This window comes from Amblyomma mixtum, chromosome 10, assembly GCF_055824585.1.
Source record: "Amblyomma mixtum isolate Tamu chromosome 10, ASM5582458v1, whole genome shotgun sequence".
Taxonomy (NCBI): Eukaryota; Metazoa; Arthropoda; class Arachnida; order Ixodida; family Ixodidae; genus Amblyomma; species Amblyomma mixtum.
Genome location: NC_143021.1, coordinates 54,492,511 through 54,517,386, shown reverse-complemented (window position 1 = coordinate 54,517,386; position 24,876 = coordinate 54,492,511). Strand labels below are relative to the sequence as shown.

The 24,876-nt window shown below is 49.0% G+C and overlaps 1 protein-coding gene and 1 pseudogene across 1 annotated transcript in view; one reads left to right on the top strand and one right to left on the bottom strand.

Annotated features, from left to right (window-relative positions):
* The window catches only part of LOC149325823 (adenosine receptor A2a-like), a 350,480-nt gene that overhangs the window by 176,816 nt on the left and 148,788 nt on the right, over window positions 1–24,876 (bottom strand). The window contains exon 3 of the mRNA XM_089565149.1: window positions 12,514–12,938. Within this exon, the coding sequence (XP_089421275.1) occupies window positions 12,514–12,938 (425 nt within the window). The remainder of the gene's footprint in view (window positions 1–12,513; window positions 12,939–24,876) is intronic.
* On the top strand, window positions 21,051–24,142 carry LOC149325824 (uncharacterized; annotated as a pseudogene).

The window sequence follows — 24,876 nt, the reverse complement described above, 5'->3', positions numbered from 1 at the left end:
ATGCGCTTGCTGTGTTAGTTCTGGTGTGCCCTTTCTGCTAAAGATCTACAGGCTCTCGGTGAAAATATCTAACGTTCCTCTCGACCTTGCCCAATCGTACAAACATCTTGGTGTTGATCTTTGTCATGACCCTACGTGGAATGCTTATATCAACCGCTAACAAAAAACGAGCATTTTTAAAGCGTCATCTCTGCTCCACCCCTCAGCATATGTGAAGCTCCTGGAATACAAATAACTAGCCAGATCAGAATTAGAATGCGCATCTCCCATCCGGTCTCAGAAACAGGCATATAACTGTCACTCGATCAGTTAAAGTAGTTCAAAACCGAGCAACTCGATTCATCCATTTCTCGTACTGTTTTGATATCAGTATAACTTTTTTAAAATCTCAGTCCAGCCTACCTGCTCTTCGTCGTTTTCGCCGCACTGCTAGTTTTCTTGTGCCATAAACTCTCTTTTATACTGAACTACGTCAGGAACCCCACATCTGCGCACTTCCCCCCCTCCCCTTAGCACCTGCTAACAGCAGCAAGTTGCACGTGATGATGCTGATGTCCTCAGGCTTAATGGCACATACCCAAGGCGGGGGATTGGCCAGGGTGCATATCGGATACAAACGCACTCATGTACAAGGGATGGAGTATTTTGATAATTTTGGAACCTAGAGCTAGAATTTGTACAAAACAAAAAAATACGGAAAAGGAAAAGTAGTGAATTCACATTCTACCAGAGGAATCTACCAGATGAAACTCACGCCAACTCAACTACTTTCTGTTCTTCGTCATTCTTCCCCCGGACTGCCAGCGACTGGAACGGCATTCCAGCGACTGGAATAGCTTATAGTGGTCGGGACCCTTAAACAAGTTTTGTTGGGTCCCTGAAGTTGTGTTTTTGTATTTCATGTTTTATGCTAAATAAATACTTTCCTTCTTTCCTTCCTTCCTTCCTTCCTTCCTTCCTTCCTTCCTTCCTTCCTTCCTTCCTTCCTTCCTTCCTTCCTTCCTTCTTTCCTTCTTTTCTTCCTTCTTTTCTTCCTTCCTTTCCTTCCTTCCTTCTTTCCTTCCTTCCTTCTTCCCTTCCTTCCTCCCTTCCTTCTTTCCTTCTTTCTTTCTTTCTTTCTCTCTTTCTTTCTTTTCTCTTTCTTTCCTTCTTTTCTTTCTTTTTGTGTACCTTGAAAGAATTTCGCAAGTACCTGCACAATGAAAATCTTTTCTTTGTATAAATTTCCGGAAAATTATCAGTACTTATTCTGTTTTTCATTTCTTCGTGCCTGACATCTTATGTAACACCCTTTAACGAGGGCCTTTAAGGAATTAAACTGATGTGAAATTAGCAAACAACACAATTTTTCTTCCCAACTACTCGTACCTTGCGACAAGAACGAGAAAAGGCTGTTTTTTTTTTTCAAAATTTTGGTTTCTTCATTCCTCCCATCTATACTTACGGGTGAATAGCGCAATGAGTTCGCAGAGGTTGATTCCTGCCCAGATATCTTTTCAACATATTTTCACTTCGAACTGCTTGACCTTAATATAGGATTGCCGTCATTATTGCAGGTGATATTTATTAGTCTAAACGAATCGGCGGAACTATGAAGCAAGCGTCCAGAAAAATGCGTTGTTTTCATTACAGTTTAACCCAAGCTTCTTCCCATAAGATCAAATTAATATATAAACAATTGATGTGTCCGTTACCTAAAGCGTCGCTGGTTTGGACCACATTGAATCTTAAGTGGATCAAATCGAAGATATTCTAAAGAGGGAAGACAGAGTACTAATGCGATTTTTCACTTTTTTGATGTTTTCCTTTTTTGTTGCATACACTCAATGGGATAACGGTGACACCATCTGGACTGCTAAGGCAGAAGCACCGCGTGCGATGGCAAGATGTGTGCGCGGCTCTGGCTCAGTGCTTTCGGCAGTCGGTTGCCGAAGACGAGCCGATGGATAGAAGCGAAATGGAGTAACCCCTTACAAAAAAATATAGACAGTCTATAGAGTGTCTATAGATTTCTGTCTATATAGTCTGTATACTTTCTATAGACAAATCCTGGAGAAAAGTCTATAGGCAACACATAAGATAAATAAAGAAAAAACTAAAGCAGTACTGTTCCTTCCTAAAAGGAAACAACTATTTCACCGCCCCTCGCTATACCTCAGTGGCAGTGTGATCGAGTACGTGGACACCTTTAAATCATTGGGTGTAACATTCAGCAGTACGATGACATGGGATGCACATGTTAATAACCTTGCATCAACACTTTCTAGAATCGTCGGAATTACGTTGCGTAACAGGCATACTTTACCTATCAAAACTAAAATTACTTTGTATTATGTATTTTTCTATTCCCACCTAAGCTATTGTTTCCTTGTCTGGGGCAACACAACGGTATCTAACGTCCTAAAACTGCAAACATTACAAAAGAAAATGCTTCGTGCAATCGTAAACGGGTCCTATGATTCACCTACTAGACGCATTTACCTACATTATAATATTATGCCTGTCAACAAATTATTTGACTACAGATTTGCATGTTTTTACAAAACAGTGATAAAAAAGGATGATTCATTTAGTTCTCAAATTGTGCCAATGACATATCGCCACTCATCGTACGACATCCGGTTGCAATGTAGGTTTGCACTACCAAAATGCAGAACTAACTATGGATTCTGTATGTTAAGGTATATTGTGCCAAAGTTCCTCAATACCTCATTCAGTGACCAAGTGAATATTTTGTCTTTGTCTGCCATCCGGAAAAGCTTTATTGAGCAATCTGTACTACAGTGATGCGAAGTGTCCGGCTGTACTATGCCACTCTGTGTAAACTTCACAGTCTTTTACTATAATTATTACTGCCAATTGCTAGATATCTGTTTCTATAATGCATTGTTCTTCACAAGCACACTTGTATCCACTTTTCAACAGTGTTTTTTTTTCCTTTTGCCTCGTGCCAACTGCTGACTTGTAAGGACGGTGAGGCCCGTCAAGCGGTGTATCATTCACTGCTTTTTTCTCACCATCCCCAGTTTGCATGTACAAACTGAAATAAAGATTTGATTGAAAAATGCCATAGACAGACTAAAGACAATCTATAGATTTACGGCCACACATTTTTAGTAGACTTGTCAATAGACAATCTATAGACTATGAATAGAAAAATATCAATATCTATAGGAAGTCAATAGAGCCAATAAGAAATCTATAGACTGTCTATAGTCCATTTTTATAAGGGATCAGTCGACACACAGCGCCGTGGGAAGCGCCATAGAAAGTATGTGTTATCATGATCCACCGCAAGAACAGTTCGGGCGCGGCTATTACAACACAAAACAAGAACTACGCTCCAGTAGGTAGAGCCGAGGGCAAGCTGAAATTGAAAACATGTTTCCACAGCCCCTAGCGATACAATTAAAAAAAAAATAGTGAAGAAGATTTTGGAAAATTGGAAGCTGCGTGCACAGCGGACATGAGAATGAAAGCCAAAAGAGAGAGGCCTCGCCTGCAATTCTGGACATTCTAGCACAGAACTGCATAATAAAGAGAATGCCGCACCTCTCTTCTCAGTACCATGTTTGAGGGTAAATGCCCCATTTTCCTGCTTTTTTTGTGTGCGCTGCAAGACCAGTATCATTTTCACAAGCCAACCGAAAAGTTAACATGCAGCAGTAGCGGCCTATCGCGGTAGAATCACCAGGAAATATTTATTAGCGTCCAGCCAGTGACTTTCCTATCCACAATGGTGCGTTCCGAACGCGTCGTTGTCAACGTTATCGCATGGTTATCTTTTTTTAAGCTTTGGGCTGGTTTTCAATTCTCTCTGCTCTTTGAAACTGCTCACTGTACCCTTATGCTGCATCCCCGACAAAAGCTTCGCCTTTTTCTCTTCGTTGCCAGCCCTATCATGACCGCTCTTTCCAGGCAGAATGGGCGAGAAACAACTCCCTCAGCGAGTCATCCTGCTATAAAGTCCCCTATTACGAACCTGCGTTAAGTTGCGCACATTTTGTTCCTTCATTCAAGCCAAAGAAGCCTGCAAGGTATATTTCGTTATTTTTTTCCTTGCACGTCAAGAGCGCTTGCTGCTGGGCTAGTTGGTTTTAGTTCAAAATTACATTGTTTTAAGGCGCAAAACACAGACAAGACACATAGGTAGGTGACAGGACGAAGCGCCAACTTCCAACTGATTTGATTGCATGCATGAAACGTATCTGTATAGCTTGTCGTCACATGCGCAGGTGGGTCACCCAAAAGGTCAGGACCGACATGACAAGGCGCGCTCCAGGAATTTCTTTTCGCTGTTAGCAGCGTTTTTTATCAAAAACAAAGGCAAACTTGTGCGTAAGCGACACATCAATTGTATTGTATAACAGTGAGAGAGAGAAAAAAAACTTTATTATGGCAATATGAGAGAAGCCAACAGCCACAGAAACCAAGGGGCACAGGGAATTTTTTCATTTTTTTATTTATTTATTTTGTGCTGTTGTTCGGTTCAGAATATTACTGAATATGGCATCGCTTAAAGCTAATTGATTAGAAAAGCAGAAGAAAAAACAACCACATGCCGCCGGTGGGATCCGAACCCACGACCTCCGAATTACGCGTCCGGTGCTCTACCGCTGAGCTACGGCGACGGCTGTCAAACCTTCTGCTTTCGGGGGTATTTATGTTTTACAAATAATCTAACCTTGGGAGTGTTCACCAGCGCCACCCACGCTCTTATGCGGCGGACGTAGCACGTCCTGAGTTACCGCTGATGTGACGTAGAACGTCATCGAACGGCGAGGGTGGAAGCTGTGTGAGAACCCTCTTATGCTTCCTAAGGCATCAAGGCTGCCAGGACCGAGGCCCTCGTTAAGCAATTAAGCAGACGAGGAAAGGGGAATGAGGGGCTCGTTATAAATATGAGAGAAGCCAACAGCCACAGAAACCAAGGGGCACGGGGAATTTTTTATTTTTTTTAATAAAAAAATAATACCCCCGAAAAATACACCCGAAAGCAGAAGGTTTGAAAGCCGCCGCCGTAGTTCAGCGGTAGAGCACCGGGCGCGTAATTCGGAGGTCGTGGGTTCGGATCCCACCGGCGGCATGTGGTTGTTTTTCTTCTGCTTTTCTAATCAATTAGCTTTAAGCGATGACATATTCAGTAATATTCTGAACCGAACAACAGCACAAAATAAATAAATTAAAAAAAATAAATTCCCTGTGCTCCTTGGTTTCTGTGGCTGTTGGCTTCTCTCATATTTATAACGAGCCCCTCATTCCCCTTTCCTCGTCTGCTTAATTGCTTAACGAGGGCCTCGGTTCTGGCAGCCTTGATGCCTTAGGGAAGCATAAGAGGGTTCTCCACAGCTTCCACCCTCGCCGTTCGATGACGTTCTACGTCACATCAGCGGTAACTCAGGACGTGCTACGTCCGCCGCATAAGAGCGTGGGTGGCGCTGGTGAACACTCCCAAGGTTAGATTATTTGTAAGACATAAATACCCCCGAAAGCAAAAGGTTTGACAGTCGTCGCCGTAGCTCATGCAGCGGTAGAGCACCGGACGCGTCATTCGGAGGTCGTGGGTTCGGATCCCACCGGCGGCATGTGGTTGTTTTTTCTTCTGCTTTTCTAATCAATTAGCTTTAAGCGATGACATATTCAGTAATATTCTGAACCGAACAAGAGCACAAAATAAATAAATTAAAAAAATAAAAAATTCCCTGTGCCCCTTGGTTTCTGTGGCTGTTGGCTTCTCTCATATTTATAACGAGCCCCTCATTCCCCTTTCCTCGTCTCCTTATTATGGCAAGTGTGTTTAGACCCCCCTTGGGTCCCTGGGCCACCGCACGGTCCCACTCTACGTCGGAACGAACAGTGAAAAGAAATTCCTGGAGCGCGCCTTACCATGTCGTTCCTGGGCTTTAGGTGACCCACCTGCGCATGTGACAAGCTACATAAGTACGTTTTACGCATGCAATAAAATCAGCTGGAAGTTGACGCTTCGTCCTGTCACCTACCTATGCCCCTTGTCTGTTTTTTGCGCTTAAAACTATTTAATTATGACCCTTGCACGTCAGCGGGTACACCATGCATTACACGACGTAATGATAAACAGAGGTGTATTCGCCGATTTCATCCACATATAGTATAGCACTGAAGTACAGCACTGATCACGCGTTGTTTCGCACCAGAAGTATGTGGGTCACGAACTAGGACGAGTTCCCGGCCACCAGACCGAGGCTTGGAAAGCTGTCGTGGTGATTTGGCCCTTACTCCGTTTGGTGCGAAACGCGGGTCTCTACCCGCGGCTCAGTTCGAATGTGTTCCACCCCTTTCTTCTCTCCACATCGCCATCCATCATAATCGTTTCCATTCCCCTCACCTTTTTTTGGGGGAGTTTTTGCTCGGTCTTCCCCTCTTCTCGACCTGATCAGGCCAGAGAATTATAGCTCGGGATGAACTTTCTGCCTTCACATCTAAATGAACCTTTCTATGGCTGGAACTAAAGTGGTGTGCACAATTTGTGCGTATAAATGGCAACAACAATAGCAACTATGAGTATAACAGCCAGAATGGGGCCAGGAATTGTCTGACGGTTGCTCATGTCCCCGTTAGTTAAATAAAACACCCGAAACTAAAGTGCGCGAGGCGGAGGCCTTTCCACGCAAATTTGGCTGCACGGCCGTAGGCGCACACGAGGCGGCTATGGGGCGACATGGTTTGGCTAACCATGACTGATTTGGTCATGACTAGTGATGATTGGTTATTGACTAACTAGTCATGACCAGTTAATTGATGACTGGTTAATGACTAGCTAGTAAAGACTAATTAGTTGATGACTAACTAGTCATGATTCGTTAATGACGAACTAGTTGTCTGGTTAATGACTGGCTAGTCATGACTAGCCAGCCATGACAAACCAGTCATGACCATTCATGACTGCTTGATGACTAACCAGTCATGACTAATCAGTCATTCGTCATGGTTAGTAATGACTAGTCATGACTAACTAGTCATAACTAACCAATCATGACTAACTGGTCATTAAACAATCATGACTAACTAGTGATGAGTGGTTAACGACTAGTTAAAATGCCAACTGAGTAGTTATGACTTCAAGTGCCAAAGGGCCTGGTTCGATTCTCAGCCTCGACACAGTTTTTTTTTTAAGTATTGACGCCGAAACGCGGACACATTTGCCGACACGGCTGCTAACGACAGTATGAGGCATTGAAGGCCTTCGGCTTAATAAGCGACTCAAACGGTGGCTACCGGCGGTCACGATGGTGGCCCGCGCTTCCGATATGCCTTTTGCGAGGCGAGCCACTCACGGCCTCGCCGCAACGACACCGACAGGCCATTGTGTGCTCTCCGGGGCAGATGGCGGCTCGCTTGCCAGAAGCATCGGCAGTGGGGGGACCAGGGTTGGCTGCCGCAATCGCGGACGTGTATTTATATTTGCACGCCAGCAGAGCAGCCACTGCGCTCTTTGTTCGCTAGCCCTGCACGGCACCCGCTTCCCGCACTGCGCCCATCGCTGCTCGGCGCCGCCGGGCTCGAGCAGCTGCACACGTCAGGCGGCGGCGCGAGTGAGCAGTGCCAAGGTCGGCCCTCTCTGGTCTCACTGCTGCGATTGGCGGCCTGAGTCTTCTGCTTTCGTCGTCTGCGGTTCCCTTTCCTCCCAGCTGCGTTTCCTTCGCTTTTTTTATGTCTCCCCAAGCTCCAAGTGGTGCTTTCTCCCCGTGTCAAGACCTTTTCTTTTTTCCTCATTACATTGAGTCCAGTTTCCTTGCTGAGCAGTCTGCTCCTTTTCTTTTATGGCAAATTGTCTTCAAGGCCCCCAAATCTAAGCTCGCCCGGGCTCAATGTCTTTAATTTCACCTTTGTTCTGTCCCTTTGAGAGGAGGAGGAGGAGGGAAAAACTTTTATTAAGCAACCCTTGAAAGGAAGCCAGTGAGGGTGGGGATAGGGATAAGGGGAAAACTTCAAGAGTTTAGGGGCCACTACTTTGCACGGCGGCTGGATTTAGGTGCTTGTGCTGACATAGACCAAGGCCGAGAGCTATGCTGGCTGTGGAGGCGAGGCTGTTAGGCCGATGCTCTCCGCCAAAAGGATAACGGCTAATAACCTCGAGATGGAGAAGACTGTACACACACCCGCTCTGTGTTTGCACAATTGTTGACTTCTCGAAATATTTACTTTGTCAGCGCTGGTGTCTTTTCGGTAGCTACTGAGCACTATTTATCGCAATATCGCAACATTAAATTTCGATTTAGAACCCTTTTGTTTTAGAAAAGGGCGCTACTGTATGACTTGGTAAATTAAAAAAAAAAACGCCAAGAAAGCGAGCACAGTACGGGTGCACGAACAAGACAGCGCCCCCTGTCTCAAGCTGCTGTCAGATAAATAGGATCAGCGCTTTACTAAAATGGAATAGTGACGTAGCCCAAAAGAAACAAACGAGAAACCACAGTGGCCAGACGTCTGGAATGTACCATGACAGCTTCAATATTAAATATTTCCTCTAATGGTACCCGTCCACTGAAGACACCAGACCCCTTTACAAGCAAGGTCATGCAATCACCACCTGCTAAAGAACGAATATTAAAACACTGACGGCAAAAACAAACTGTCACTTCGCCACAGACACCGACATTTTCTTGTTGTGCAACCTGCAGCTACACGCCTTCATTTCCGAAGGCAGGTCACGGTCTTTCCAAATAAAATGCTTTCTCTCTGCCTCCCCGCCCAATGTTACTGGTGCATTTAGAGACAGGTAATAAGTGCAAAACCTCTTTTTGGTGCATCTAACTTTAAGTTTAGGTAGTTGTTAGCTACTGCCGCCACGCTCCTTGCTTTGCAGTACCAGGAATATCTCCGACGTAACGCTTCCGATCCATAGTAAGTTCAGCTGGACCACTTGTGAAAACGTTGTGCTTTGGTCGCAGAAAGCTCCGTAACTACGATAACTAACAAAAAGTACCGGTGCACTTAAGTCTCCTGACTAGCTACGAATACCAAAGCGTTGTGTAATACTGCTGTTTCCGTTGGTGCGTTTGCGCCGTTGATTATGTCTGTGGTATTCTGCGCTTTTGTCAAACTTAGTTTGCGTTGGACACCAAACCGCACACCATTCTGAGCTCCGTGCTGGTTAGCAACGAATCACATGCTACAGTGCCGTTGCAGGTATAAATGTATGAAACTCATGACAGCCAGAGCGGCCGAGCTTAAGTGAAGTACATTGGTGCGTTTATGCGATGGCTTCCTCGAGGGGTAACTCTGAGAAGTTTCTTTTCACTGCGGTAAAGTCATCTGGAGGGCACTGTCCTTCTGAACGGCGTCTATTTTCGGGTGGTGGTAGTTCCAGGTCGATGGCCATGAGTGCCGCTTTATGGTATGCTAAGTACCCGCCACAGGACAGATTTGATGTATGCGTTCTCGTTGTGAAACGCTATAGTCGATGCACGTACCCCTCGTGGTCGTAAATTAGCCCTATTGGTATGGGCGGTATGCAGTGAACTCACAAGTTGAAGTCCAAGCGTTCCTCCTAAATTTGCCAGGAAGGTGGGGGTTGACATAGCGCTCTGGCGGAAGTCACCTACCCCTACCATTGGTCGGTTTCTGCGATTCAGTGGTATGTTCTGTATGACAAACGTTCCAGCAACCATTTCTGGTAAGTTTGGTGCCAAGTAGGCGCATATCACTATAAAGACAGTGGAGAGATGTATTTCTACTATGCTATGTAGAGATGTAGATGTAGATTATATTTCCATGTAGATTTGCAGAGATGTATTCCACTATGCCACTACCTGACCAGACGGGAATCCGTCGAACCCTGGATTACAGAGATGTATTTCACACATTCGTCCACAATGCTTCAAATTCAAGTGCTGCCGCAATGATCCAACAACGAAGCGGTACCCCACTAGTTCTCTTGGCCATCGGGCTCCATCCACACACCGGAAAAGCAGCGGGTGTCTGCCTTGTTCAAGTTAACACCATGCTCAACGTCTTTTGCCGTGCTTTGGTAGAGACCTGGCAGGGAAGCGTGGCCCGCATGGAGCGTTTTGTGCCCGCGAAATCACGTCGCGCACCCGACGCCTGCGCCGGCATCGACGAATTCACTCCCGCATGGTCGGCAGCCGAGCGGGCGCTTTACGGGATACGTTGACAAGATGGCGGCGCACTACTCGCCCGTTTCGGAATAAATACATGTCACCGCTGGACTCTTCGACGCGATCGCTCTCTCAAATGGTAGCGGTTCGCTCTTAATTCGCACAGATCGCCCACGCGTACAGGTACAAGCGATATCTAGCCCCTGTTTTTAAGATAATTTGGCCATTTTCAAGCACTTCGGCCTAATTAAATGCAGTGTTAACCTCGCAAGAACATCTGGCGAAGCAGAAGTCTAGCTTTAAGTCACTTGTTACATTTTAATCTATTTGCAGTTTTTCTTCTTGGAACGAAAAAAGGTTCGCTATGCACCCGTCCTAATTATCAGTAATTACGGATGAAAATTGCTTCAACAGAGCATTGATGAGCCTTGACGTCTTGTCACACATGGCGCTACCAATTACGCGTGCCCTTCAGGGACCCTACGGAACGGCCAGCTAGAGCGACTCCTCCGAAAGACAACACGCTACTCGGCCGTTTCGGCCGAGAAACCCGACACACAAACCTCGGTACCCTCGCAGCGTCTAACAGCCGTATTCCCGGGAAGCGCGACGCAGTCTTGTGGGTCAAGCTACAGTGCCAGATCAAGCTCGCGAGCGCGTCTCGGCCGGCGTGGCTCCGTCAAGAATCACGTGACGCTCGCTCCGGCTCTCATTGGTCCTCTGTCGCTGCCCTCTCCCGGCGTAGGCGCGGCGTCGACGTTTTTTCCTGTTCCGCCAGAACCCGACGATTTGGCAAAAACGTACTCTCCGGCGGCAAAAAAAAAAAATCGCCCCGGTGCCGTGGACGCTGACGAATCGCCCGGAAAAACGCTCCATGCGGGCCACGCTTGACACAAGCAACGGTCACAGTAGCGGAACTCATTTCGTCACACTCGTCCTCTTTCGTCACACGTTGGCCTTAATGCTACTCTCGCACAACTTTTAATGAGACCCTAGACGACGACTCTTCTGTCTCTGTATAATCACTCTCCATGGCGGTGTCCATTCACTAACGAAGCGACACTCGGTGTGCCCCTTTGTGCGTAGACGTCTCTTTTTCTGCTCGCCTCTCTTATATCGGCATTCGGCTCTTCTTCTTCTCTGCAGAATGAGTCATTCTCCACTTAACATCCAGAGAGCGGTAAGCTAATCAGCAGTTAAGTCATGCACCTCTGCACTGGCTGTTCCCATCACAGCCTTATTGTCTTAGTGTGTCGTTTTCGTGAGCGCAAAAAATAATTCTGTTATTTGTGAGGCTTACATAACTGGGAACTTCGTGTAGCATGAACGCGTTGCCATGCGCGCGTTATAACTCTTATACGTGGAATCCTTCGAAACGATTGCACGACAGCTTGTGAAGGCTGCTTGATGCATGGAACTGCTTACATGATTAGTTAACATTGTGTTGTCTATTTATTCCTTTCTGTGTTTAACAAGCCTGTAGGAAATATTTGAGGTTTCCGAAGCACCGTTAACAGGTTGAAAACAAATGCGTACGATGTGCATGTGAGCGTTTTAGAGCGGTGTCTGCGCTGCCTCAGGAGCATTAAACCTTGCCGTTTTAGGTAATAACAAAAAACATTAAGCTAATTCTTCAGCGTATCCAGACAAGCATTCAGGTGCTCCATCCGTCGGCTCGAACAGGCGGAGAGCTGAGCGGCTCTCCGCGACATGGAGCCCGATCACACTTTCACGCCTCAAGTGATCAAATTAGTGTCGTCACATGTCCTTCAAAGCTTTATACAAACCACAGGGCCGTCTTTTTACTAGTTTACAACCATATCAGCAGAAGCACTGGCTGTCGCAACCAAACCGTCAGACGCAACAGCCATCGTGACAAGGTGCGCGCCGAGCAGTCAGGAGGCGTGTAATGGCGGCGTAATCCCGTGATCAAAGATGGCAGCCCCCATGATACGCCGCTGTAAAGCGTCTGTAAGCGCGCTGCTCCGAACCATCCGTTAGGAGCGCGCTCTCCAATTGGCCGACACCTCTCCCCTCTTCCTGACTCCACCCACCTGCGCTCGGCACGTGCTCTCACCCGCACATTGGCTCCGCCCACCTGCACATGGCACTCGCTTCCCCCCTTTGCCGACTACGCTGCACCTGTGCTTGGCGCAAGCTCTCCATCCTCCACTACGCTGCTACCATGCTTGGCGCTTGCTTTCCCCTTCTCTCCACATCGCTGAGGCGTTACGACGCCTTGTCCCATCGAAGCCTCGAACAAGAACAGCTCTGCTGTTAAAAGCCTAACATGCGGTTCCTCTCACCGGGATTGCAGACGTATCGGGGGTGGCTATTTCGAAGACCCTGTATACGCGCTTGCTGAGAAGCTTCTCCGCTCTAAATGCTGCTCGTGTTGTACTATGGTAGCACTGACCTGGAGTCGTTCGAGTCTGGCGTGGCTCTCGACGGCGACCTGGACCGAGACTCGTCGTCGTCCTCACCCTTGGGCCGCAGGCATCCCGGCGTCGGCTCGTCCTCCTCGCTGAGGCCGTTCTCCAGGATGAGGGGAAACACGGAAGCCCGGCTGCTCGGCTTGGTCGCCGGCTCCAGCATGAGCAGCGAGCGCCTCGAAGAAGGCGCCGACGAAGGCACTGCCGGACAGAGCACGGTAGAGCCGCTGGTGCGCAGGAGCATGCATTTCTCGGAGGCCCTCCGGGGCAGCGCCCGCCGGGCAGCCACCACAGCTGACGAGGAGGAGGAGGAGCCCAGGCCGTCGGGCGCCGAGAATCGACGAATGAGCTTGGGCCGACTGGGCGTCCCGTTGGCGGTCGACGCACGGCGTGCGGCCTCGCGGCCCACCTGCGCAGCGGAAACAGTACGGCATGGACGCTGCCACGCTCGGATCCCAAGGACGTCCACAGAGTTCACTGCCCCAGAGTTCCACACTGCCGCCATATAGGTTCCTAAAATAATGTACAGCACCCGCGCACTGCCGCGGAACGGCTGTAGGTCCGAGTGGTGGCACCTCCGCAACCCAAGCGCGCTGGTGCTAGGTGAGGGTGAAAGGCTTCCTTGCCCTCACGCGGGCGAGGGAGACAAAGTCGCGTTGGCTAAGTGCGGCGTTTGTGTAATTACTTGCAGACACATCACAAATTAGGTCTCCCTGCTGACACAAAAACTGAGGTACTACACCCAAACGAGCAGCGACTTCAGGCCCTGCAGGGCTTTGTTGACTTCCTAAGTAACACGGGCCTGTCCAGAGTGCTCTCGGCCGTATACAGTCTTCACTCATACCCCAATGCGATAGCCACCAATTCCCATCCTTCCTCCCTACCCCTACTCCCAATTCCTTCACTCGGGTGCTGTGCAGCGTTCCCCAGGAGGGAGCCAAATACCGCATCTGTAACCCCAACCATCCAATCCAGCAAGTGTTATTACTTCTTTCCCGGTGTCTGTGCGGTGCGCTTGTATGGTTGCAAAGCGCAGAGTCACCCTCGGAGGCTGCTCCGAAGCGGGGGTCCGCGGCGGGAGCAGCTAAAGGCCGATTCACACGACGGACCGTTCGCCCGCGGCCCGCGCACTACGTGTGCATGCGTCAGCACATTGAGGGGCGCGCTGTCGGCCGCCATCCATCCATGCATCCAGCGCGCCTCTCAAAGTGCTGACGCATGCACACGTAGTGCGCGGGCCGCGGGCGAACGGTCCGTCGTGTGCACACGTAGTGCGCGGGCCGCGGGCGAACGGTCCGTCGTGTGAATCGGCCTTAAGCTGTCGGGGACGCTCGGAGATAGACCATGGCAACTTTGTGCCGGCGCGGAATATCTGTTAAGCAAGCAACTGCAGTGGCCGAACAGATTCCGCGCGTGCTTCGATCGCAATAAATAAACCCACAAGGAAAGGCCTCAAGCTCGCATAGCGTCGGGCAACAAGCCATGCGTTATGCTCAATTTCTTTTAGGCTCCTTTAATGTGTTTGTTGCTGGTCCAATGGTGAACCCTCCATTTCCCTACTTAGCTTCAAGCAGCCGCCCCAAGTAACTTGATACGCTGCGCCCTGTTGGGTTTGGGATGCCCCCCCCCCCACCCTGCCTTGTGGATTAAGGCAGCTCGCGGTTCCCCTGCTGCCTAAGTGGATTAGGCAGCGACCTTCCAGGACCGTGGGACCATGGTGGCAGCGGCGAAGTCAAAGACCGCCGAAGGCCGAAGATGCGGCGACGATGGCGGCGTTCCGTGGCCGAGTCGACCCTCGGGTCAACGAACAGAGTGGTGGTGTGCTGAGTGAAAGACAGCAGTGTTTAATTACTGAGCCTCTACCCTCTCCCATCAACCGAGCTGCGACAGTGCCCCCACGGCCCAGCGCCGCCCCTGCCGTGGGCGGTATCAACAGTATCCACAACGGTCCGTCTGAGTGGACACGTCATTCTTCGAACTATTCCCCAGACAGGGATCTGGGGAATCCGTGCGTTATTTAACGGCTGTTGTTGTGAGACTCCAGGGCACTCCTGTTGAGTCCTGAAGAAGTTCTCTCGTTCATTGAGAGTCCCTCTCAGTTACCCTTTGTTGTAAATAATGTAAATATTTTTTGCATAAAGTTCTCCTTCCTTGTTTTCTCCTCGTAACCCCGTCTCCCGCCTTCCTCGTCCCTTCTCCGGCCCGACCACGCTCACCCGATCCTAATAGCCCCTAGGGTGGTATTCTCCCGGTGTCGCCTTTTGATCCATGTCCACTTCGCTCTTCGCTGATTGGCTCCAGCCGCGGTGACGGCAGCGTGACGACAGCGGATCCACTTTCCTGCTACGTCATCGTGACGTCGCCTTGATTTACTACGTTTCGTCGAAGAACGGAATGCGCAAGCGGCGCGCGCGGGCAACGGGCTAGGAAATTGATACTAGACGCCATGGATCCCACTCTTCCTGCCTGGTATTATTCATTACGACCGTCAGCTGAGCTCGGCTGCCGCTCGCCATACGAACTTACTTTGCACCGTCGTAAACAGACGACGAGGCAGACGTTGCCCGCTGCGACGAGATGGCCTTTGCAGCGTTTGCGCTCGCGGCTACATGGCCCTTCAATGCATTTTAATGCACGTTAGCACCACGAAACAGTGCCCGCACGAGCCAAAGTGGATTTAAAGCAATGTGACGACTTTTTACACCTGAACATTAGACACCTCCGTGTTGCCGTTCACGTTCCAACCACCGATGCGGCTAAAAACAGCAATGGACGAGGCCATAAGGCATGCTAGCGCCCCTAAATGGTCACCTCACACGCTAAGCAGACACAAAACGTACAGGACAACGTTCATACAAGCATTATTGAAGAATAACGCGTTTGATTTGTCGACAATATGTTTCAGACACCGAAATGACCGGCGCCATTTTCATCACCGCTTAAACCGCAATCACACTCGTAAAACAAATGACAAATTTACATAAGTGCCATCAGTCTTGCAATGTAATTACTCATTGACTGTAGTACGTACATTATACTGCTTGAAATAAAAAGTAAACACCTCTGCAATAATTAAAAACTCCTAATCAAGAATACGAAACTACTGCTGCTAGTGAAACAGCAGTGGTATTTGCCGCTTTTCGGAGTGAATGAAAGCACCGCCGACAAAAGGGCCGGGGGCGTTTTCCGTTTCTTCGAGTAACTCTACGCACTTTTAGTGACCACTATATACTTAAAACACAAGTAACCTCAGACAGGCTAAAGCGCCAGCTGGGATCGGCAAAAATTACGGATTGGAGCGCTTTTCGAGAGGCATGCAACGGGAATCTCGCCGCGAAAGGGATCCAATCGATAGAAGAGTGAGGAAACATGCTGAAAGAAAAACAGCGCAAGTACACTAAAGAAATCGCGCGAACGACGCAGACACCCGAGGTGGACGCCAGGCTGCTCAAGCTATGGGAAGCTAGACGCGGGCTCACCAAAAGGTGGAAGAAACAAAAGTACAACAGAAAACTAAAACTTAAGATCGCAGAAGTCACAGCGAAAGCAGAAGAGTACGCGGCGCAATTGGCAAGGCAAAACTGGCAACAATTCAGTGACTCCCTCAACGGAACTTTGAGCACATCGAGGACGTGGCATATACTCAAGGCTCTCATAGATCCAACAAAAACCAAGGCAGAAAACAACAAAGCCATCTACCGGTTAATCCACCAGTTCAAGGGACCAGATTCAGCACTCCTGGAAAAAGTACGCGTTAAGTGCTTCGGGGACACACACCCAGCAGCTTACGCAGAGCGCTATCGAGGAAGTGAAAACGACACCTTGGACAGACCCATCACGCGAGAAGAGGTCTACGCAGCGATTCGAAACACAACCAGAAACACGGCCGCGGGTGCAGATAAGATCAATAACGCACTCATCCGCAACCTGAGTGATGAGCTAGTCGCAGAATTAACGGACTTTCTCAACAAACACTGGGAAGCGGAGACCGTCCCCGAGGAGTGGAAGCATGCGGAGGTTGTCATGATTCCTAAACCAGGCAAGAAACTACAAATTGAGAACCTCAGACCGATCTCGCTCACATCGTGCCTAGGAAAACTGTACGAACGAGTGGTGACGCTGAGATTACAACAGTACATGGAGGACAACGAACTGTATCACCACAGCATGTTCGGTTTCAGAGCAAAACTATCGACCCAAGATGTACTACTTCAAATCAAAGAAGAAGTACTTGGGAACGTCCCCAAGAGCGGAGAAAACATAATACTGGCATTGGACATCAAGGGGGCTTTTGACAATGTCAGTCACGAGGCTATCCTTACGGGCATGAACGACCTGAACTGCGGAAGGAGAATCTACGGCTACGTCAAAGCCTTCCTCTCAAACAGAACGGCAACGATTGGCCTGGGGGAGCTCAGATCAGACAAATTTCTTACTCCAAATAAAGGAACACCTCAAGGATCGGTCATCTCCCCTACGCTCTTCAACATAGCCATGATTGGCTTGGCAAAACAGTTAAAAGCAATCGACGGCATACACCATGCCATGTATGCCGACGACATCACCATCTGGGTCAAAACAGGCTCGCTCGGAGAGAAAGAAGAGAAATTACAAAAGGCAGCCACCTGCGTAGAGAACTACGTCAGAGCAAGAGGGCTCGCATGCTCCACCGAGAAATCAGAGCTCCTAAGAGTTTGGAGAGGAAAACAAAATCGCACAGTCCCCACTAGCGGCGACTTAAAGTTGAACGTCTACCTCGAGGGGAAGTCAATACCGGAAAAAACACTCATCAGAATCTTGGGGATGTGGATACAGTCAAACCAACGCTGCACTCACACTATCGCCCTACTCAAAGCATCCACTCTACAAGTGCCCCGCATGATCACGCGCATCTCACACAGACGTCATGGCATGCGAGAGGAGGACACACTCAAGTTGGTCAGAAGCCTGGTAGTCAGCCGAGTGACATACAGCCTCCCCTACTACAATACCATCAAGAGTGAGGTACAACAGGCGGACGTGATTCTACGCAAAGCCTATAAAACCGCACTCCACCTTCCTCACAGCACTTCAACCGAAAAGCTCCTCGCCCTAGGACTACACAACACTTTCGATGAATTGAGAGAGGCACAACTAGTCTCCCAACTGCGCAGACTACAACAGACCCCATCTGGCAGGGAGCTCCTAAAGAAACTGGGCCGCGCCGATCAAATTCAAGAAATACAGAGGACAGAAACAATTCCGGACGAATATCGCAACACACTAAAAGTAACGCCAATACCCCGGAACATGGATCCAAACCTACACAAAGCACGCAGAGAGGCAAGGGCTGAAAACCTACAAAAGACATTAGCACCCCAAGAAACGACGGTATACGTGGACGCAGCCACATACACCAGAACAGCGGGGCAGCACAACAGCAATGCGGTAACAACGGTGATTGGCTCAACCCTACGCGAGATCACCAGCGCATCACTACAAGACTGTACGATAGTCGAGGCTGAGGAAGCGGCCGTCGCTCTAGCGGGAGCGGAGGGCTATCGGTCTAAACGGTCTCTAAAAATCCTTACAGACTCACAAACAACATGCCGCAACTACCTACGCGGCAGAATAGGGCACAGAGCGCTCCGCATACTCCGCTCTGGGGGCCACATAACACAACGACAAACAAACGAAGAACCAATCAGGCATACGATAGTATGGACGCCGGGACATACGGGAGTAACAGGGAACCAAGAGGCGGACAGGATAGCTCGAGGGTACACTTATTACCGAGCATCCAACGTAGGCGACCTCGAGGGGAACGAACCTGTACCCCAAGATTATTCGGCGATACTAAATTATTACAAGGGCTGCAGAAAGCGGTATCCACCACCGGACAACTCCATTAGCAGAGAGGACTCTGTCGCGTGGAGGCAGCTACAGACGGGCTCCTACCCGAACCTACACGTACTCAACAAAATATATCCAACACAATACAATGACAAATGCCCTTGGTGCCAAGAACCCCCCACGCTGTACCACATAACATGGGCATGCCAGAGGATAAGCGTGGTACCAGTGATAACCCGAGTGCGGAGCAATGGGAGGGAGTGCTCTCCAGCGATCGCCGGGTCGACCAAGAAGGTCTGATTCGGCGAGCAAAACTGGCAGCAGCATCCAGCGGAGCCCTGGACTAAGGGCAACCGACCTTTGAGCAAGATGGACGAAGCCATCTCAAAACCGCCGAACACAATCCGAATCTAGAGCTAATAAAGTTTTCACTCACTCACTTAGGCCCCGCCCTAACGCGACCTGTCGCAAAAGGCGACACCGGCAGAATACCACCCCTGGGCCGCCGCTGTGCACTGTAAAAAAATTTGCACTCTTCAGGGTGCATTTCCGTGTCTATAACTGACACCCTTGCACCCTCCCAAAAGGATGCAAAGTATGGTCGTCGCACCCATAGCAAGGGTGGGATCGTTACAGTTACACCCTGATTTTTGGCTTTCCTGAAAGGGTGCATCGTGGGAAGGAACAGCGCGAACAAGACGACAGACGAAGCAAGAGGACACAAAGACGAGCGCTTCGTCTGTCGTCTTGTTCGCGCTGTTCCCTCCCACGATGTATCATTACAAACTCGCCCAGCTATCCATCCTTCTTCAAGGAAAGGGTGCAAAGTATGCTTCTCGCACCCTTTTTCCGACTGCTTTATAGTTTCATACGTTTTGATTGCTCTAAAAGACGCTGATGAATTTCTATTTTGGGGTGCACTCTCCAATGGAAGCTAAACATTTCTTACGAGAAGCTGCCGACAACCTGTCTAACTTTGCGTTAACGTTACGGTATCTCCAAGTATAATTATAATACCAAGATGTGGGCCTCACGGTGTTTCTGAACCTCCTTGCTGTGGAAGTGAGAAGAAAGACTGAAAGAACAGACGCGCATCGCAACAACCGCGTCCACCGAAGCGAAGACGCCGGCTGAAACAACAGATACCCTTCACTTTCTCCAAGTTTATATATGCCTTTTCAGCGACCCCCTATTTGGAGTCAGTGACGCTTAGCACTTAAGCTAAAATAATTCAGTTAATTATCCCATTCTGGGATGCAGATCCCAGTCATAGCTGCTCGCATCGAGGTTGCAGCTGTCTTTTAATGGAAAACTCGAACAGCTGACGTCCTTTTAAAAGCACGCTTGATTGAACTACTGGCATGTTGTTCGACAAGTCAGAGAATACCGTACACCCTTAGGCACCCTCGCACCCGTCCAGCTTTGAAGGGTCCATAGGTGCATTAAAGGTGCTAACGTGCTCAACGCACCCTTTTCCAAAACAAATTAAGAAAAAATGAGGGTGTGGACAGGATTCAGCCATAAGCGCTACACCTTTAAGGGTGCAAATTTTTTTACTGTGTGGTTCAGTGGTTATAGTCCTGGGCTGCTCACCCAAAAGACGTGGGTTTGATTCCGGCCACGGCGGTCGCATTTAGATGAAGGCGATATTTTAGAGGCCCGTGTGCTGTGCGATGTCATGCAGGCCACGGCAGAGAACCCCAGGTGGTCGAAACTAGCCGGGGCCCCCGCCCCGTAGCATGAGTCGTAGCATGAGTCGCTTTGGGAGGCTAAACCCCATTACAACCAACCGCGAATTCACTATTGGATAAAAGAAACCAGAGAGTGGTGGAAAAGCGAGATCTTTGCCACATGCTACGCGAGTAACTGGGAGTATAGTTTTTAGCAAACAACTGAAGCGAAGCTCAAAGCAATTGCGATGGTACCAGAATTATTCCTTATAATGTGCGATAAAACACGGGAGTATATTCGTGAAAATGTCCGCTTGTCTCGGTTTAATTAAGCCTAGATGTCTTTATAACAGTACCAAAACATCCTAGAACTTACAGACGGAAAGTTTATTGGTGCAAAACTCAATGATTCGTTTTTCTGGAACTCATGCTTAAATTCTGAACGCCGCACCTGCAGCAGCGCAGAATATCTACGCATGGAAGCGTGCGGAGAAACAAACGCGTGTAAAAAAAATTGCCGGGGGCTTAGCTTTGATTAAGCCTCGCAGGTTGCGAAAGGAGGTGTTTTATACTGCACATGTAGCGCCTCTAGTGGGAAGAGCGCGACGCGCCGTGCCAAGCGGCCGCCGTTACCCGACGAGCCGAGTTGTAGCCCGTCTCTCGCTCCTGGTATGACGTCACGCCATAACGTCACTAGCGCCTCTGGCGAGAGGAGGGCGGCGCGCCGTGGCAAGCGGCCGCAGTTACCCGACGAGCCGAGTTGGTTCCCGTCTCTCGCTCTTGGTATGAGGTCACGCCATAACGTCACTAGTGCCTCTAGCGGGAGGAGGGCGGCGCGCCGTGGCCCTCTGCTCTCCACGCTGACGTCAGTGCCACGTCACGACTAGAGGCCTAGCCGCCGACGCGCTGACCGCCGCCGCCGCAGCCGCCGCCGCGATTAGTCACTGTCGGAGCATGCTCGGGCTTGCCGGCCGGCGGAGCAGTACCGTGCACTGCTTGCATTCTGCGGTGATCTTCTCGCTTGTGAGGTGCTTTGTGAAATAGTTATTCGGCCCTGTGCTGCTCGTGTTCACGCTAGTGTCCTACAAATGGTGAAAACGTGCGCTGCTATGCTTGGACAGTTGTGAATATGCCAAACAAGTGCTGTGTGCCTGGGTGTAGCGGCAACTACAAATCCGGACCAAAAGTCCATGTGTTCAAATTTCCTGAAGATGCAGAACTGAAGGCAGCATGGCTGCGCGCTATTCCCCGAGAGGGCTTCCTTCCTTCGGCACATTCCAGGGTAAGATTGCTATCGTTATTTTTGTTCCTTGAAATATACAAAGCAAACACGTGCACGTGCGTTGTTAGTGGAATTTCAGCAGTTATATATTTAGTTTTTAGGGAGGCTTCACTGCAATATGTTAGGCATTTTTTTTTCTATTCACATGCAGGTTTGCGAATTGCACTTCACTGAAGGTGACATCATTCGAGAGGATTGTCATGTGGATGATACTACGGGCCGTACGATAACTGCACCCATGCTCCGTTTGCGTCTCCGACCGGATGCTGTTCCGTCAAAATTCCCGAACTGCCCGAGCTATTTATCGAAGGTTTGCAGCAGAAGGGAGAATCCGGAGTCTAGAAGAATTCGTTTGGATGCAGCTGCGACTGAAAAAGCTCTTGCAGACTCCCTCGAGACGTTTAGAGCCGAAGAGGAAAAAGATGCAGTTCGGAGCCTAAACGACTTAGCCGGACACGTGCGAACAAGCCAGTCTGAGTTCTGGCATACAATATTGAGCAGTGGCCGCCTCATATTACCGCACATTGTTGAAGATGATGCTCCTTGGGTGAAGTACTCAGTTTGCGTGAAGGCTGATTTGTCTATCACATTGCATTTCCTAAAGACGCCAGTCACAAGGCTAGGGTCCAACCTGTTCATTCCTCCTCAGGCGAAAAGTAAGAGGGCTTTCGCTGACTTTCTTGAAAGCATCAAGGTTTGGAACAGCAGCGTTTCTTCTAGCCGTAGGGACTCGAATGAAGAAGTTTTTGATATGCCATCAATTTCCTGCTTGGCCAGATATCTACAGCGCAGTCAGAGGATAATGATCATGCAGTCCAATTCCTCAGCGAACAGTTGAAGCTTCTGTCTGCAAAGAAGGAGCGAAGGCGCTATTCTATAGATTTCATGGTGTATTGCTGCATTCTCTTCATGATATCACCCCATGCCTATAAATACATGTGAAGCTATGGAGCAATCACACTGCCGCGCCCATTGACCATCAGATCAGTTTGCTCATCATATGGAATGAATCCACAACGGGAGCATCACGGTGCAGCCTTTCTCAGTTACATGGCGAAAAGGATCTGCGAACTCGATGACGGACAGCGGCATGTGACGCTTATGGTTGACGAAATTCACATAAAACCTTATTTTGATTATAAGGGTGGCAATATTGCTGGACTTGCGCACAATTCTGAAGAGGTTGCCAATAGTGCATTCGTTTCCATGGTGCAAAGCCTTACTTGTCCATTTAAGGAAGTTGCACACATTATCCCTGCCCACAAAGCTGATGCCGTGTTTCTGCACAAGTCAATAATGGATGTCGTGACTGGCCTGGAGAAAATAGGTTACAGAGTTACCTGCATAGTCAGTGACAGCAACTCGATAAACAGAAAGGCAATGTCTTACTTTGCATCTCCGCCAACAAACGGAATCGTTTATCCCCATCCATGTGACTCCTAGAGACCGTTGCTTTTTGTGATCGACCCAGTCCACATACTAAAATGCATTCAGAACAACTGGCTAAACCAGAAAAATGACCAGCTGTGTTTCTACTTCCCCGAATTCGAGGATGATACAGCACAACCACGGCGCATGTTGACTGCGTCATTCGCCACCATCAGAAACGCATACAACATTGAGTGTGACCAACTTCTTAGATACGGTCACAGTTTATCAAGGAAGGCGCTGTTTCCATCCAATCTTGAAAGGCAAAACGTCAAGCTTGCTCTACAGATTTTCAGCGATGGCTTACCTCACGCACTTCGTGCGCTTGGAAAAACACACAACCTGAACTTCCCAGAGCACACTGCTAGCTTCATTGAGATCATAGTTAAATGGTGGAAAATCGTGAATGTAAAGACTCCGTACAAAGGGAAGAGACTCCGCGACCATTTTTAAGAGCCGGTGTTCCCCTCTGTGGACGATCCTCAACTGGAGTTCTTGTACAAGCTGTTGGACTGGCTCGATGAGTGGCACAGCAAACGCCTCGACAGCGGTTGTTTGACCAAAGAGACGCATACTGCTTTACACCACACAACTCACGCACTCATCGAAGTAGCCCGATACTGCTTTGAAGAGCTTAATCTATCTTACGTTCTTCTGGGAAAGGTGCAGACGGACAGTTTAGAGGAAAGATTCGGCAAATACAGGCAGCTGGCTGGAGCACAATATCATATTTCCTTAAGACAGATTTATGAAGGCGAAAATAAACTACGACTGCAAAACACGCTGCCTAAAGTTCAAGAAATCTGTGCAAGCGAAAAAACTGAGAAGTGGGAACACCTCCACGGATCTGTGGACACGCCGCGCCCTTCGTTCAACGTCGTTGTGACTGCAGCGGCTTTATCAAAGATAACAGACATCATCCCCGTTCTTGTGTACGTTGCAGGATACGCCGTGCATACAGCTCTGAAGAGTCTAAACTGCACAAAATGCAGATCAGCGCTAACAGTGAGCAAGACCATCACAGTTTCGCCCAACGAGGAAAACTACGATATTGTTAAGCAGCTCGATCGCGGAGGACTTGTTTTCCCGGCAATGTTTGCACTGAATGCCGTCGCACACAGTTACGTCGTAGTTGAACAGCTTGCAAAGGACGCGGAGTTTTTAAGAGCGCCAGACCAGCGTAAGCTCGTCACAGAGCTGACAATGTATTTGCTGACAAATGACGACTCGTGTGAATTTGATGCCTGTGACGATGGACACACGTGCGAATTTGTGCTTAAACACATTCTTTGGTGCAGCACTAACATCCTTCTCAAAACCTTTTGCAGCCGGATGAATGACAGAACCGTTGATGACAACAAATCTAAAAAAAGAAAAGCTGAAACCCTAAAAAGCAAATAAACGAACTTGCGTTCCGTAACACGTTTTGTTGGGAACAATTTGTTAAAACACATTATTGTGCGCCAAGCGATGAGCTCCCCCAATTCTTGCGCGCGCTTATCTGCTTCCGCAGCGCCCGCAGGCCTCGACGCATGACGTCACGACGGGAGCGCTGAGGCCTGAACTTGTCTAGGTGGTGTTGGCCGTGGCCAGCGGCCGCCGTTACCTGACGAGCCGAGTTGGTAGCCCGTCTCTCGCTCCTGCTATGATGTCACGCTGTGACGTCATTAGGCATGGTATGACGTCAGGGGTCATTGTAATGGTCAAACGTGCCAAGTGGCCGCCGCTACGTGAAAGGACGTTCTTGGGAGTAGTATTGCTTTCGAAATAAAAGATTGCCTCCTTCAGCGCAGACCTGCTTCCTTTACAATCGTTCAAGGAATCGTTCAAGGAATTCATCTGTACGGAATCTGTTGGGACACTGCAGTTACAGTGAACTAGAATAGCGATACTGCAGTTGCTAAACACATAGTCCGCGCTAGCGCGAAATGGCCACGGCTTGTCTCCGAGAGCTTTTCTGCTCGCGCCGCGGACCCCGCTTTCGAGCAGCTTCCGAAGAGGACTATGCGTTTGCTCCGATGCAAGTGCCCCCGAACAGGCGCCGTGAAAGAGGCAATAACACGAACGCCGCTCTTACTGCAGTGCAGCCCGCCTGAAGACCGGGACACATGCGGCGTTTTTTTCGACGACATTCG